Source organism: Chiloscyllium plagiosum, chromosome 5 (genome assembly GCF_004010195.1).
Source record: "Chiloscyllium plagiosum isolate BGI_BamShark_2017 chromosome 5, ASM401019v2, whole genome shotgun sequence".
Taxonomy (NCBI): domain Eukaryota; kingdom Metazoa; phylum Chordata; class Chondrichthyes; order Orectolobiformes; family Hemiscylliidae; genus Chiloscyllium; species Chiloscyllium plagiosum.
The window spans coordinates 67,647,850-67,663,237 of NC_057714.1; the positions used below are offsets into that span (position 1 = coordinate 67,647,850).

At 44.0% G+C, this 15,388-nt stretch overlaps 1 protein-coding gene across 2 annotated transcripts in view; it reads right to left on the reverse strand.

Moving 5' to 3' along the window:
* LOC122549959 (CKLF-like MARVEL transmembrane domain-containing protein 8) overlaps positions 1–15,388 on the reverse strand; it is a 112,689-nt gene that overhangs the window by 26,817 nt on the left and 70,484 nt on the right. The window contains exon 1 of one of the 2 annotated variants that reach the window (XM_043690244.1): positions 11,827–11,975. The exons of the other annotated variant lie outside the window; for it this stretch is intronic. Within the exon in view, the coding sequence (XP_043546179.1) occupies positions 11,827–11,916 (90 nt within the window). The 5' untranslated portion in view covers positions 11,917–11,975. Of the gene's footprint in view, positions 1–11,826; positions 11,976–15,388 lie in introns of those variants that run through there. 2 annotated transcript variants of the gene reach the window in all.

A 15,388-nucleotide genomic window follows, 5' to 3' on the forward strand; every position in this document is an offset into this window, starting at 1 on the left:
TCCTACCTTGTCCCTGCCTGCCCTGACTGTTTGACTCACTTCTGTTCTCAGCTGTACCGGTCTCAGATCGATCTCTTTCCTCACTATCTCCCTGGGTCCCACCCCCCAACTTACTAGTTTAAATCCTCCCAAGCAGTTCTAGCAACTTTCCCTGCCAGTATATTAGTGCCCTTCCAATTTAGGTGCAATCTGTCCTTCTTGTACAGGTCACTTCTACCCCAAAAGAGATTCCAATGATCCAAAAATGTGAATCTTTCTACCATACACCTGCTCCTGAGCCATGCATTCATCTGCTCCATCCTCCTATTCCTGCCCTCACTAGCTCGTAGCACTGGGAGTAATCCAGATATTACTACCCTTGAGGACCTCCTTTTTAAATTTCTGCCTAATTCTCTGTAATCTCCCTTCAGAGTCTCAGCCTTTTCCCTTCCAATGACCTCCTCCTGTCCCCTCTCCCCTGCGAGAACATTCTGCACCCTCTCGGAGACATCCTTGATCCTGGCACCAGGGAAACAACACACCATTCTGCTTTTTCTCTGCTGGCTACAAACATCTGTCTGTACCTCGGACTACAGAATCCCCTAACACAATTGATCTCTTGGAACCAGGCGTATCCCTCGTTGCATTAGAGCCGGTCTCAAAACTTGGCTGTTCATGCTACGTTCCCCTAAGAATCCATCACCCCCTACATTTTCCAAAACAGCATACCTGTTTGAAATGGGAATATCCACAAAAGACTCCTGCCCAAGGTGCCGACCTCTCTCACCCTTCCTGGAGTTAACCCATCTATGTGACTGTATCTGAGACTTTCCCCCCTTCCTATAACTGCCATCCATCACATACTGTTGCTGTTGCAAATTCCTCATCGCTTCTATCTGTCTCTCAACCTATCCACTCTATCTGCTAAGATTCGCATCCAACAGCATTTATGGCAGATATAATCCACAGTAACCCTTAAACTCTCTTTAAACTCCCACATCTGACAAGAAGTACATATCACTGCAAAGGCCATTTTTGCTCCTTCACAATCTACAGACATATTTGTTTTCTGTATAGAACCTATGGTTTTTACCCAAACAAGAGGGCAATGATGAAAATTGTTCAGTACGCTTGAGTTTTGGTTGAGATGCATAGCAAATAGTTTCACCAGACATGCCACAACAAGAAACCAAAGCAGCTGTTTGGACTTGGACAGTCAATTGTCTATGTCCATACCAACAATGACATTATCTGTGATACAATAATAGCTCACAAGTGAAGCAATCATTACTTTTGTCTGACACAACAGAAGAACATATCCTCTCATTGTTGCAATGTCCCATTCTCTGCACTGCTCCTGCTTAGCTATAGCAAACATACAAAAAAACCATTAATTTACTGTTTCCTCATTGATAAGATTGGAAAGCAATTTGTTGAGATCTGAAAGCCCAATTCCAGTTTGTAATTGTACTTGGGATTTTTGAGAATTTAAATAAACTGGCAGAGCATGTGATTTCGGTTTAACCCTTAATAAGATGCTTAGTGTGTGCTCGGTATGTGGGATTTAATGATGTAACTATGCAAAAATGTCTGCTAACTGAATCACAACTTCAAACAGGCACTACAACTACCTTTATCATTGGAAAATGTAGCAAGTGGAGGATATGATTTGCAAGGTATTAGAACATATAGAACATTGAAAAGTACAACACAGAACAGGCCCTTTGGCCCACGATGTTGTGCCAAGGTTTAACCCTAATGTAAAATATAATAATTTAACCTACACACCCCTCAACTCACTGCTATCTATGTGCACGCCCAGCAGTCGCTTAAATGTCCCTAATGACTCTGCTAATGATTCTGATGGAAGTGGACACCCTCGCCAGTCCGACTGAGCTTGGGGAACACCACTTGTGTGAAGACAACTGTATAGCCTCACTCAGGACATATCCTGAGCAGAGGAACTCTAGATTAGCCCACCACAAAACCCCAAAAGAAAGCCAAGCCTCAGCCAAATGGTGAAAATTTTCTCCGGGATCTGGGCCGGCAAGCCATTGTAGTTGCTGCCAGTATATGGAATCAACACAGCTAAAGCATCCCACTAGACCAATGTACATCCTATCTCTGGTTTGAAACAGTTAAATTGCTTAGCAACATCCAAATCAGAACCAAACAAAATAAATGCCTGGTTAAATAGAGGTCGATACCAGTGTAGCTATATCAGTGATTGCAGTTTTTAACAAAAGTCGCTCTGGACTACTCCCCTTAAGTTTGCACAAGATCTCGGCTAGACTGAGAACCTACATTAGTGAATCTTTACAGATTAAGGGTACAACCTCTGGTCTCTAATGAAAAGCAGCTGGCTCAGTTACCATTGATTGTAGTGAAAGGCTCAGTCCCAAGTTGATGGGGTGAAACTGGTAGTGAGAGATTCACTTAGATGAGCTCAACATTTTTCAATTGGAAAATGGCTGCCTGAGTGAAGTCCTAATTAGATATCCAGAAGTCTTGCAGGGAAGTATAGGGATGATCAGAGAAGCCACGGTCACCTTGCACGTTGATCAGGAAGCAATTCCAGGAATCCGCAAGGCCCATCAGTGCCATTTGCCTTGCAGTTGGAAGTAGAGGCAGAAAAATCAGGAGACTGGAGAGTGAAGGAATCATCAAACCAGTCCAGTTTGTGGAATGGGCAGCACTGATCGTACCGATTGTGAAGCCCAACGGATCAGTTCACCTCTATGGGATTTTAAACAAACATCAACTGCTTTTCACAGCTGGATAAAACCCAATCCCTCACACTGAGGATTTATTCACAAAGTTGGCAGGGGGAATTGTCATTCATGAAGCTAGACATGAGCTATTGTGTTTAGATGAGGATTCCCAGAAGCATTCTACAATTAATACCCATATGGTCTTCTACCAATGTACAAATCAAGCCATGCTCTTCCAGATGGTCATATGTACCATTTGGGGTATCAGCCTGTTCAATCTTTCAGAGGACAAGAGAGAAGATTGTGTAAGGTCTACCTCAGGTTGCCATTTACTTAGATGACATTGTAATAACAGGGAGAACTGATAAGAAGCATTTAAAACTTGGACATAGTCCTCAGGTGTTTTGCCAAAGGAGGCATATGCCATAGAAAGGGAAAAAATTGTGTTCCAGACCTACTGGGGGGTACAGAATCAACAAGGTCCCCAACGCCTTATCTTCACCATGGAGGTCCCCAACGCCTTATCTTCACCATGGACATCCAGTCCTTGTACACCTCCATCCCCCATCACGAAGGACTCAAAGCCCTCCGCTTCTTCCTTTCCCGCCATACCAACCAGTACCCTTCCACTGACACCCTCTTTCGACTGACTGAACTGGTCCTCACCCTGAACAACTTCTCTTTCCAATCCTCCCACTTCCTCCAAACAAAAGGAGTAGTCATGGGCAGGGGAAGGGCCCCAGCTATGCCTGCCTCTTCGTAGGATATGTGGAACAGTCCATCTTCCGCAACTACACTGGCCCCACCCCCCACCTTTTCCTCCGCTACATCGATGACTGTATCGGCGCCACCTCGTGCTCCCACGAGGAGGTTGAACAGTTCATCAACTTCACCAACACCTTCCACCCCGACCTCAAATTCACCTGGACAGTCCCAGATTCCTCCCTCCCCTTCCTCGACCTATCTATTTCTACCTCAGGCGACCGAATCAACACGGACATCTACTACAAACCAACCGACTCCCACAGCTACCTGGACTACACCTCCTCCCATCCTGCCCCCTGTAAAAACGCCATCCCATATTCCCAATTCCTTCGTCTCCGCCGCATCCGCTCCCAGGAGGACCAGTTCCAAAAACGCACAACACAGATGGCCTCCTTCTTCAAGGACAGCAATTTCCCCCCCGACGTGGTCGACGATGCCCCCCACCGCATCTCTTCCACTTCCCGATCCTCCGCCCTTGAACCCCGCCCCTCCAACCGCCACCAGGACAGAACCCCACTGGTCCTCACCTACCACCCCACCAATCTCCATGTACAGCGCATCATCCGCCGTCACTTCCGCCACCTCCAAACAGACCCCAGCACCAAGGATATATTCCCCTCCCCTCCCCTATCAGCCTGCCGTAGAGACCACTCCCACCGCGACTCCCTTGTCAGATCCACACCCCCCACCGACCCAACCTCCACTCCCGGCACCTTCCCCTGCAACCGCAGGAGGTGCAACACTTGCGCCCACACCTCCCCCCTCACTTCTCTCCAAGGCCCCAAGGGAAACTTCCATATCCGCCACAGATTCACCTGCACCTCCACCCACATCATCTACTGCATCCGCTGCAACCGGTGTGGCCTCCTCTATATTGGGGAGACAGGCCGGCTACTTGCGGAGCGTTTCAGAGAACACCTCTGGGACACCCGGACCAACCAACCCAACCACCCTGTGGATCAACATTTCAATTCCCCCTCCCACTCCACCAAGATATGCAGGTCTTTGGACTCAGCACCGCCTTCCTAACCTGCAATCTTCTTCCTGACCTCTCCGCCCCCACCCCAGTCTGACCTATCACCCTCACCTTGACCTCTTTCCACCTATCGCATTTCCGACGCCCCTCCCCCCTACCTTTTATCTTAGCCTGCTGGACAAACTTTCCTCATTCCTGAAGAAGGGCTTATGCCTGAAATGTCGATTCTCCTGTTCCCTGGATGCTGCCTGACCTGCTGCGCTTTTCCAGCAACACATTTTCAGCTACAGAATCAACAAGACTGGGTTACACTTGTTGGAAGGTAAAGTGAAGGCAATCTAAGGTGCCCCAGCTCCCATAACCGTCCAGGAGCTTAGGTCATTTCTTGAGCTAGTGATTTATTACAGAGTTCACACATAACCTGTCACCTTTGCATCAACTTTGTATCAAAAAGGGATCAGCCTTGGAAATGGTCACGTAGCCAAACCATAGCTTTCAGTGAAGTAAAAAAACAGCTATCATGCTCTAAGCTGTTGGCACACCATGATCCCAAGAAAGATCTAGTATTGATATGCAATGCTTCCCCATATGGCATCAGGGTTGTACTAGTTCATCGGTGGCCCAACGGAGAGGAACACCCAATAGCATATGCATCCAGGACTTTGACTAATGTAGAGCATAAATATGCCCAGATAGAGCAAGAAGGATTAGCATTCATATTTGGATTCAGGAAATTTCAGCAATAGCTTTATGGACAAATATTTGTGAAAATCATGGAGCATAAACCTCTACTTGGGTGGGACCGCCTTGTCCTCTTTGAGCAGACCATGTTTTTGGGCTGCAGTCTGTGCTGAGTTCTAATACTAAGTGCTTACAATTATAAGCTAGAACACCATTTCAGAGGCAGAGTAGTGAATACAGATGCATTGAGCCATCTCTCCCATTAGCAGAAACCCCGACGGTGGTACCCCTATGGAGAAGAATGTAAGGGTATTACATTTTCTGGATATCTCCGGTTACAGCTGACAATATCAGATTTTGGATGCAGAAAGATCCAGTCCTTTCAAAACTGAAACAGCTGGTGATAGGGGAACTGATGACTGTCACAATTAGAACTGAAAACCTTTTGGATCTAGAGAGACAAGCTCACAGTAGAGGATGGCATATTATTATGGGAAGCAAGAGTGATTGTCCTGAACAAAAGTCACTGCCAAATACTGGCTGAACTCCTCCAGGGCCATGCAGGAGTTTCCAAAAAGAAGGTGCGGGTGATTGTCTGGTGGCCAGAATTGGATGGAGGCTTAGCTGCGATGGTCAGGCAGTGCCCAGAGTGCAAACAAGGACAAACAATACTGCCAGCAACACCACCACATCCTTGGGAATGGCCGGGTAAATCCTAGATCTAGTTGCATGTCAACTGTGCAGGTCCTTTTATAAGCTTAGTGTTCGTTGTCATGGTAGATGCTAACTCAAAGTGGTTGGACCTGCATAGAGGCCATTCATCAAACACATAGATGACGACATAAAAACCATTTGTGATATACTGAGTTCTGGAAGTATTGGTCACAGAATGGATTCAACACAAGGACAGCTCCATACCACTTCTCATCCAATGGCATGGCAGAAAGAGCAGGGTGAACTTCAAACTTTGAAGGCTGGCTTGAAGAAACAGTCTAAAATCTTGCTACACATCAAACTGTCACAGTTCCTATTTGATTATGGGACCACCACACATGCAGCTACAAGGATAGCACTAGCAGAGTTGGTAGTGGGTAGAAGACACTGCACCAGGTTAACTCTGATCTTCCCAGACCTGAGTGAGGGGGTGAAACAGCCAGACACAAGGCTCCGCCAAGTGGGAGACTTTTGATACAGGGGATAAAGTTTGGTGCAAGAATCACGATAATGGTTCTGCATCGGTAAGAGGCATAGTCAATACAAAAGTCAGGTCCAGTGTCGTATAAAGTTTGCGTAGATCCTGAACATATGAAAGCCACAAATTTTCAAACCTGTGCAGGTGCAAAACATGCGCTGCCCTTTGGAACAGTAGGAAAAGCTGTCAGAAACAGTGAGTTCGCCTTCTCTGTTGTGCACTTATGTCCTCCGAATCAGAGGTAGACATGACGGATGTAGCCATCTTGATGCCAGAAGAAAAGTGAAATGTTATCGAGACACTCCTGGTGCAAGAGGCAAGCTCCTATGTGTTACACACCATCCATATCAAACTCCAAGTCTGAGGAACCCTGACCTAAAGCACTCCAAAAGGTTCTCTAAGATAAAGGACCAATTTACTCTCTCTCACATATAAGAGGAGAAATGTAGTGATTGGAACATGGTCAGCTAGCTGGCCCTCTCAGAATACGTCTCCTGATTGAGGCTGTTAATCTGGTCCAATTAGGGAGTGCTAGCTGACAGAGTAAAAAGAGGAATGAAGAAAATAAAAGCACACTGGAGTGTATTGGGTTCTAAAAAAAAAAAGAAAAAAGAGGAAAACAAAGAAAAAATAAACAGGAGTGTCAGAGGATCTGTTCACTCAGAGCTGGCTGTTGTATTGAGAGCGGCTGGGTGCTGGAAGGCTGATGGCCTGACTGTAGGAAAGCAAGTCGGGGATGGTTTGGTTAGTACGCGGGGTTACCTGGAGCTGGTGGCTGTTGTCCGTCCCGGAGGAAAGTGGGCTGGGGACGGTCAGTCATGCGCAGGGCAGCTGGAGACCAGAAGGCCAACAACCAGCTCATAGGAAAGCAGCCCGGGGTAGTCCGGTCAGTACATGGGGCAACTAGGAGCTGGGTGGTTGACAACCCGCCTGGAGGAAAGCGGGAGGGTCAGTCAGTACACAGGGCGGCCAGAGACTGGAAGGCCAACGACTGTCCTGCAGGAAGGCTAGCTAAGGACAGTCTGATCAGTATGTGGTGTGGACTAGTGTCAAGTGTCTTTTTATACCTACAGTAAAAAATTTAAAAAAAAATAAAAAGAGGAATGTTAGAGGTTCTGGCACAAGAGCGCACTCTGATGCAGCACTAGGGGCATGAGCTCTACATGTGTAAATATAGGGTGACTTAGTGACAGGACACCAGCCTCTGTGGAGTTATTTCATGAAGTCTCCAATTTAAACAGACTTTTAAAGAATTCTATACAGAGGAATCACCCACAAGAAAATTCAATTTGAGTTCCTTCGACAAAGAGAATCAAATTGGAGGACAGTGTTCATGCTGAGCTAATGTTGCATGATTAGCTCTGCTGTAGTTTTTGGTATAAGAATGGTTAGCACAGATTGAAGACATTGTCGTGTGTTTTGGAAGCAAATGTATATCTCACTGTCAGGCAATTTTTTGCCTCTTCAACCATTACTTTGCATAAAGTGGAGAAAAGGGCGGATTCCTGAACTTACAATTTGCTTAGCAGCTTAAGAGATTGGCAAATTGGCTGAGATTGCCTTTCTGCCCTTCAGGCAGTTGACAAAGAAGCAAAGAAACTTGGAGAGCACCCAATCTAGATACGGTGTCCCAAAGTGCTTCCCAGCTGACTGTATCAAATGCCTTGGAGACACTACAAAAGTTACGTATAGAATCATGTTTGTTGGCTTCACCTCTCCTGGATTCGTCCAGTATAATGATCATGAACCAAATATTTAACTTCCTTAGGTGGCAATAAGAATGGGGAGGGTGATGAAATATTTGGGTAAAATCCAGAAATCAGATTATTGTGACCAACTTTTGTAATTATTTGTCCCTTGTCATTAGGTGGTGAGATGCTATTAATAAATATTTGCATCTTTCATTACACAAATCATCAGAATTAGTCTCTGTCTGTTAGGAATAATCACTGGCCCATCGCTTCACCCACTGCAGAATGGCAAAGCTTCAGCTTCATAGGTGGCACTTTAGCAGACAGGGTCAGGCAGTAGCTTTTGTCCTTTTGTCTCATAATCATACTTTGATGCAGAAGGCAAGCAGACAGCTTGTGACAAAAAGGGTCTGCAGCTTCCACAGCAAACCAACTGCATGTGGGAGAGAGTATGGCAATAAATGGAAAGGACAGGATAGGCATACTTAATGGGGCAAGGTTGCTTTCCAAAGTCAGTCCAGATGCCATTTCTGTTCCGGATGGTTTGCCCCGGTCAGAGAGGCAGAGGAGCAAGTCAAAAGATCATCATCATTTTAATTAGGAGGTCGGGCCACGGTCAGTCCTGAAAGCTAAAGAAAATCAGATTGATCATTGCTAGTCCATCTGAGGGACGGACTGGATTCGGGTTCAGCTGTCTTCCAAAGTTTGTCTGGGAATGGACCACCACAGGGAGTCAGGTATTAAAAAAAAAGCAAGTATTTCAATTCAGCAGTTGATAGGGAAGGCAAAGCACTGTTGCCTTTTTAGGCTTGTACTCACGAGTTTAGAAGAATAAGAGCAGACCTTACTGAACTCAACAAGATTCATTCAAACAGTTTTCGTCACTACACTCCTCCTGTTCTTCAGTGTGACCTGGAATTAAGTGCTAGAGAAATTCTACCTGCAACGCTTGCAGGTTTTGAAACAACGATTCTGAGAGGGCTTTGACAGAGAAAATGTGTAAACGCTATTTCCCCATTGGGAGAGTGTAAACCACAGGGTATAATCTCAGGCTAAGGGGTCAATTTAAAACAGATAATAGGAGGAATTTATCCTTTGAGGGCAGTGAATCTGTGTAATTCTTTACTCTAGAGGGTTTTGGGGCTGGGTCATTAAGTATATGCAAGCTTGCGATGGACAGATTTTTAATCACTCAGGGAATCGGGTTTTATGGGGAAAAGGCAGGAAAGAAGTTGAAGGTGATCAGTTCAGCTGTGCTCTCATTGAATGGCAGAGCGGACTCAATGGGCTGAATACTTTACTTTTGTCCTTAGAATTTCTCCAGTATTTAGTTCAGGTCTCATTGAAGAACAGAAGTGTAGTGGGGACAATTGTTCTGTTGAATTTTCGTTGAGTTGCAGAGGTCTTTGTTGTCAACCACTTCACAGGGTAGTGTGTAACAGGTGGAGCTGGTGCAGTTACAGTACTTCCCACACAGACGTCTATAAGTTTCGCAGGAAATCCAATGATCTTATAACTTGGATTGCATGAAAAGCTCACCACTATCACCTTTCAAAATACACAGAGAAATAGCAGCGGTTTAGGGAGTCCGTAGCATCTTTTGCTATAAATTCTGTGCCTTATGATCCTGCTCCACAGTTAACTGAAGGAGCAACGCTTGGAAAGCTAGTACTTCCAAATGAACCTGTTGGACCATAATCTGGTGTTGTGTGATTTTTAACTATCAGTAAAAGCAAGTGACTCAGTGATTTACACTTTTCTGGGGGGCGATGCAAGAATAAACTATGGAACTATAAACTATGGCAATACCAGTGAGGGTGACCCTGGTGGTGGGCAAGTAGTTGGAGGGAATCCTGAGGGACAGGATGTACATGTATTTGGAAAGGCAAGGACTGATTAGGGATAGTCAACATGGCTTTGTGCATGGGAAACCATGTCTCACAAACTTGATTGAGTTTTTTGAAGAAGTAACAAAGAGGATTGATGAGGGCAGAGCAGTAGGTGTGATCTATATGGACTTCAGTAAGGCATTTGACAAGGTTCCCCATGGGAGACTGATTAGCAAGGTTTGATCTCATGGAATACAGGGAGAACTAGCCATTTGGATACAGAACTGGCTCAAAGGTAGAAGACAGAGGGTGGTGGTAGAGGGTTGGTTTTCAGACTGGAGGCCTGTGACCAGTTAAGTACCACAAGGATCGGTGCTGGGTCCTCTACTTTTCGTCATTTACATAAATGATTTGGAGGTGAACATAGGAGGTATACCTTTTAAGTTTGCAGATGACACCAAAATTGGAGGTGTAGTGGACAGTGAAGAAAGTTACCTCAGATTACAACGGGATCTTGATCAGATGGGCCAATGGGCTAAGGAGTGACAGTGGAGCTTAATTTAGATAAATGCGAGGTGCTGCATTTTGTGAAAGCAAATCTTAGCAGGACTTATGCACTTAATGGTAAGGTCCTGGGGAGTGTTGCTGAACAAAGAGACCTTGGAGTGCAGGTTCATAGCTCCTTGAAAGTAGCATCGCAGGTAGATAGGATAGTGAAGGTGGTGTTTGGTATGCTTTCCTTTATTTGTCAGAGTATTGAGTACAGGAGTTGGAAGGTTATGTTGCAACTGTACAGGACATTGGTTCGACCACTTTAGGAATATTGCGTGTAATTCTGGCCTCCTTCCTATCGGAAAGATATTGTGAAACTTGAAAGGGTTCAGAAAAGATTTACAAGGATGTTGCCAGGGTTGGAGGATTTGAGCTATGGGGAGAGGCTTAATAGGTGAGGGCTGTTTTCCCTGGAGCATCAGATGCTGAGCGGTGACCTTATAGATGTTAATAAAATCATGAGGGGCATGGATAGGAATAAATAGACAAGGCCTTTTCCCTGGTTGGGGAGTCCAGAACTCGAGGGCATAGGTTTAGGGTGAGAGGGGAAAGATATGAAAGGGACCTAAGGGGTAAGTTTTTCACATAGTGGGTAGTGTGTATGGAATGAGCTGCCAGAGGAAATGGTGGGGGCTGGTACAATTGCAACATTTAAAAGGCATCTGGATGGGTATATGGATAGGAAGGGTTTACAGGGATATGAGCCAGGCGCTGGCAAATGAGACTAGATTAGGTTGGGATATTTAGTCGGCATGGACGAGATGGAGCGAGGGGTCTGTTTCCGTGTTGTAAATCTCTACGAATCTGTGAGGTTTACAGCTCACGAGCAGCGTGAGACAAGCAGCCGCTGAGGGTGGGAACGCTTCCCGCACGATGAGGTAGTGCTGCTGGGGGAGTGTGAAAGCACAGCATCGATAAAATGAGGGGGAGTTGGAGCGGTGGCTGCGCAGGCCAGATCCGTTTCTGTTTTTTCTAAGTTAAAGAAAACTTGGGAGGAAACAGTGGGAGCAAACTGAGATACATTTGAATTTGAGGGGGGGTGGGGGTGATGAAAAAGGCGGGATATAGATTTACTGCCCGGAAATATCACAAATCGGTTTAAATGAGAGACCCAATTTATTCAGAGACCCAGGAGAATGACTAACGAACCAGAACACTGTGGAAGGCAAATTTATTTTCGAAAAATGATCCCAAAAAAAACTGCAGAAACGAAAGGACTTCTATACTATCTCCGTCTCGGTTAAAACGTATCTTGAAAGGTGTTAATGCAAAACTTGTTGGATAAACGTGTCCTTTATAACTGTTTCTGAGCAGCGGCATAACTTAATAGTTTAATCGTTTGAGATGTCTCGCTCCACGTTGGTGCTGACAGAAGAGACACATAAATACGTTTTCAGGCAGAACACCACAACCGTGTGCGCAGACACCGAATGAACCAACAGAAACCTACCGCTTGGACGATCTTCAAAATGCCAGAAAAGGACTTGGCGTAACTTAGGTCGAGGAAGCCACTGTCTGTACTCCGTCTTGTCTCCGCCATCCTCCTCCCGTCAAACTGCACACTCAATCACTCACCTACTCTCTCTCTCCCTCCCTCAGTCAGTCACACCCTCCCCTTGACTGACAGCTACACCGAGCCACTGATTGGTTCAGTAGCAAACAACTGGCTGTGCCTCTCCACAATGAAGGAGTTACAATGTTATTCAAAATTACACATCTCCATACTATTTAGTGAACTTTTGTAACTGCGCTGGAAGCATCTTACCACAGTGCTAATGTTTTTTTTTCAGTGCACAGTGTGAACTCCATGTTTTTGCACTTCAGGTATTTAAAAAGTTACTCAGAGTCCTGTCTACTGCATCAGTCAACACTGAAGCACAAACGGATGGGTGTTGCCCTTTCAATAGACCTCAGCGACATCTGAAAACTTTTGATATCTCAACGGGGCAGGTTGAACAGCTCTAGAAAAATAAACGGTTACATTTTTATACAAGCGCTGTACGGCCAACGAAGCGTGATCACTGTTATCATTCAGGTTACACAGCGTGATCATTGTTAATTACAGCCGATTTTTTTTGTCAAAAGTGGAGTTTCATTTCTTCAGGTGGTGAAATTGTTGGCAATATTACACTGGCATACTTTGAATTACTTTTAAACTTGCAGGTGTGTTTATGAAATCGTGGGAAAGTGGCAAAAAGAAGCATTCTGTTTGTATTAGTCTTGACTTCCAATCTACTGGGAATTCTTGAAGGAGGTAGCATTTGCTATTGATAAAAGGGAATCAACTGTGCACGTACTGAGATTTCCAGAAGGCATTTGATAAGTTACCAGAAACGTTAATGCAGAAAATAAAAGTTCATGGCATTAGAGGTAGCATTTTGGTCTGGATAGAAAATTGGCTTGTTAACAGGAAATAGAAATAGGTGTGAATGAGTCATTTTCATTTTGGGCAAAAGTGCATCACGAGACGTGATGATAAAACCTCAACTGTTCGAATTTTCATAAATGACTTCACTGAAGGGATAAAAGGTAAAGTTGTCATTATTGGTGAGGACAATAGATAGGAAAATAAGTTGTGAAGAAGATACAAGGAAGTTACAAAAGGATTTTATTCGATTAAGTGAGTGGACAAAGATGTGGCAAATCTAGTATAAAATGGAAAAATGTGAAATTGTCCATTCTGGCAGGACGAATTAAAAATCTAAACTGTGAAAGATTTCAGAGCTCAGATGCAGAGTAATCTGGTTGCCCTCGTGCATGAATAGGTTAGAATGCAGTTGTAACAAATAATTGAAGTTATAGAATGTTATCAATTATCATGAAGGGAATTGAATGCAAAAATAGGGAAGATGTGCAATGGTTATAGAGGGAACTTGAGAGCACATCTGGAATAAAATGCACAGTATTAATCACCTTATTCAAGACCATTCAGAGAAGGTTTACTAAACTAATGTCTGGAATGGGTATGCTGTGTTATGAGGAAATGTTCGGCAGGCCGGGCTCGATTCATTAGAGTTTGAAAGAGTAAGAGGTGACTCAAATGAAATGTGTAAAATTGAGGTGTCTTGACAGGGTAGGTATGGAAAGGATTTTCCTCTTATGGGAGAATCTGGAATAGGGTCACTATTTAAAAGTGAGACAGCCTTTAGAACTCTACTTCCACTATCTCTTCATAAAATTGCATTCTTGAATATTTAAGGCAGAGATGAATAAATTATTGGTAAGCAAGGGAGTGAAAGGTCGAAGGGAATGTGAGTCTAAAGTTACAATCAGAAAAGCCAGATCCTTACTGAATAATAAAGCAGGCAAGTGGGGCAGAATAGTGGATCATAGAATTCCTATGTTATGGAAACAGGCCCTCTGACAAGTAACCCACCCAAACCCATATTATTCTATACAGTGGTGACCCCGGAATCCGAACGCCCTATTGTTCGAACAACTTTGAATCGAACAATTATTTCGAGAAAATTTTGCCCTAAAATCAGAACACATTTTCAGAATCCGAACACCATGTACCATTCAGGTCGCACATTGTTCAGTTCGTCCTGGGAAGTAGTCATGAAAGCATCTCTCGTGTGTCCATCACTAGTTTACCTCATGTTTTCACCTTGATTTGTGCTTTTTTTTAATTATCACCCTTGTGTATTCGCCATGGCATCCAAGAAGAGCAGTGAAGCAAATAAGTGCATTCAGCATTAGTACTCCTCACTAAGGTAAATGAAGTTATTTTCATGTTAGTACATTATTTCTTGCTTTTATTATTATTACTTGATATTTAGGTCATTTACTCATCTTATTTTACATTAACCATGCGTATTTGCAGTTAAAAGTGTCTTGGAAATTTTTTTTTTGGGTCCAGAAACGGATTAATTCACTTTCCATTATTTCTTAAGGGGAAAATAGTTTTTGCAATCCAAACAACCTCCTGGAATGAATTAAATTCGGATTCTGAGGCACCACTGTATTTACACCTGATTAATACACATCTCTGAATACAATGGGCAATATAGCATGGCCAATTCACGTAACCTGCACATCTTTGGATTGTGGGAGAAAACTGGAGTACCTGGAGGAAACCCACTCAGACACAGGAGAATGTGCAAACTTAATATAGACAGTTGCCCAAGGTTGGAATCAAACCCGTGTCCTTGGCACAGTAAGGCAGCCATGTTAACCGCTGAGCCGACCCAATAACATGAATAAGCTAGTGCTATTTTCCCTGGAGTGTCAGAGGCTGAGGTTTATAAATTCATGAGGGGCATGGATAGGGTGAATTGCCAAAGTCTTATCCCCAGGCTATGGGAGTCAAAAAATAGGGGGCATAGGTTTAAGATGAGAGGGGAAAGATTTAAAAGGGGCACTTTTTTCATGCAGAGGGTGCTGTGTATATGAGTTGAGGTGCTTGAGGAGGTGATGGAGGATGCTAGTACAATTATAACATTCAAAGGGCATCTGGATGGGTATATGAATAGAAAAGGTTTAGAGGGATATGGGACTAGATTAATTTAGGATATCTGGTCAGCATGGACAAGTTGGATCAAAGGGGCTGTTTCTATGTTGTACAGCTCTATGTCCCTCTAAGAAGAAAGAGGTCAGTCAGACCATTAGAAATTTCCCAGTACTTCTATTTTAACTGGAACTATGCACTAACCTGTTTTTCTTTAATCAATCCTGCCCTTTTTTAGAAGACTGGTAATGTTTCCTGTAAGTTAGTTTCTGCACCTTTTGCAATACCCATCACAATGAGGTTAAAAATCACACAACACCAGGTTATAGTCCAACAGGTTTAATTGGAAGCACACTAGCTTTCGGAGCGATGCTCCTTCATCAGGTGATTGTGGAGGGCTCGATCGTAACACAGAATTTATAGCAAAAATTTGCAGTGTGATGTAAGTGAAATTATACATTGAAAAATTGATTGTCTGTTAAGCCTTTCATCTGTTGGAATACAGTGATAGTTTCACTTCTTTCATGTGTAAATCACAAAACCCTTTTTTTAAAAGTTGCATTCT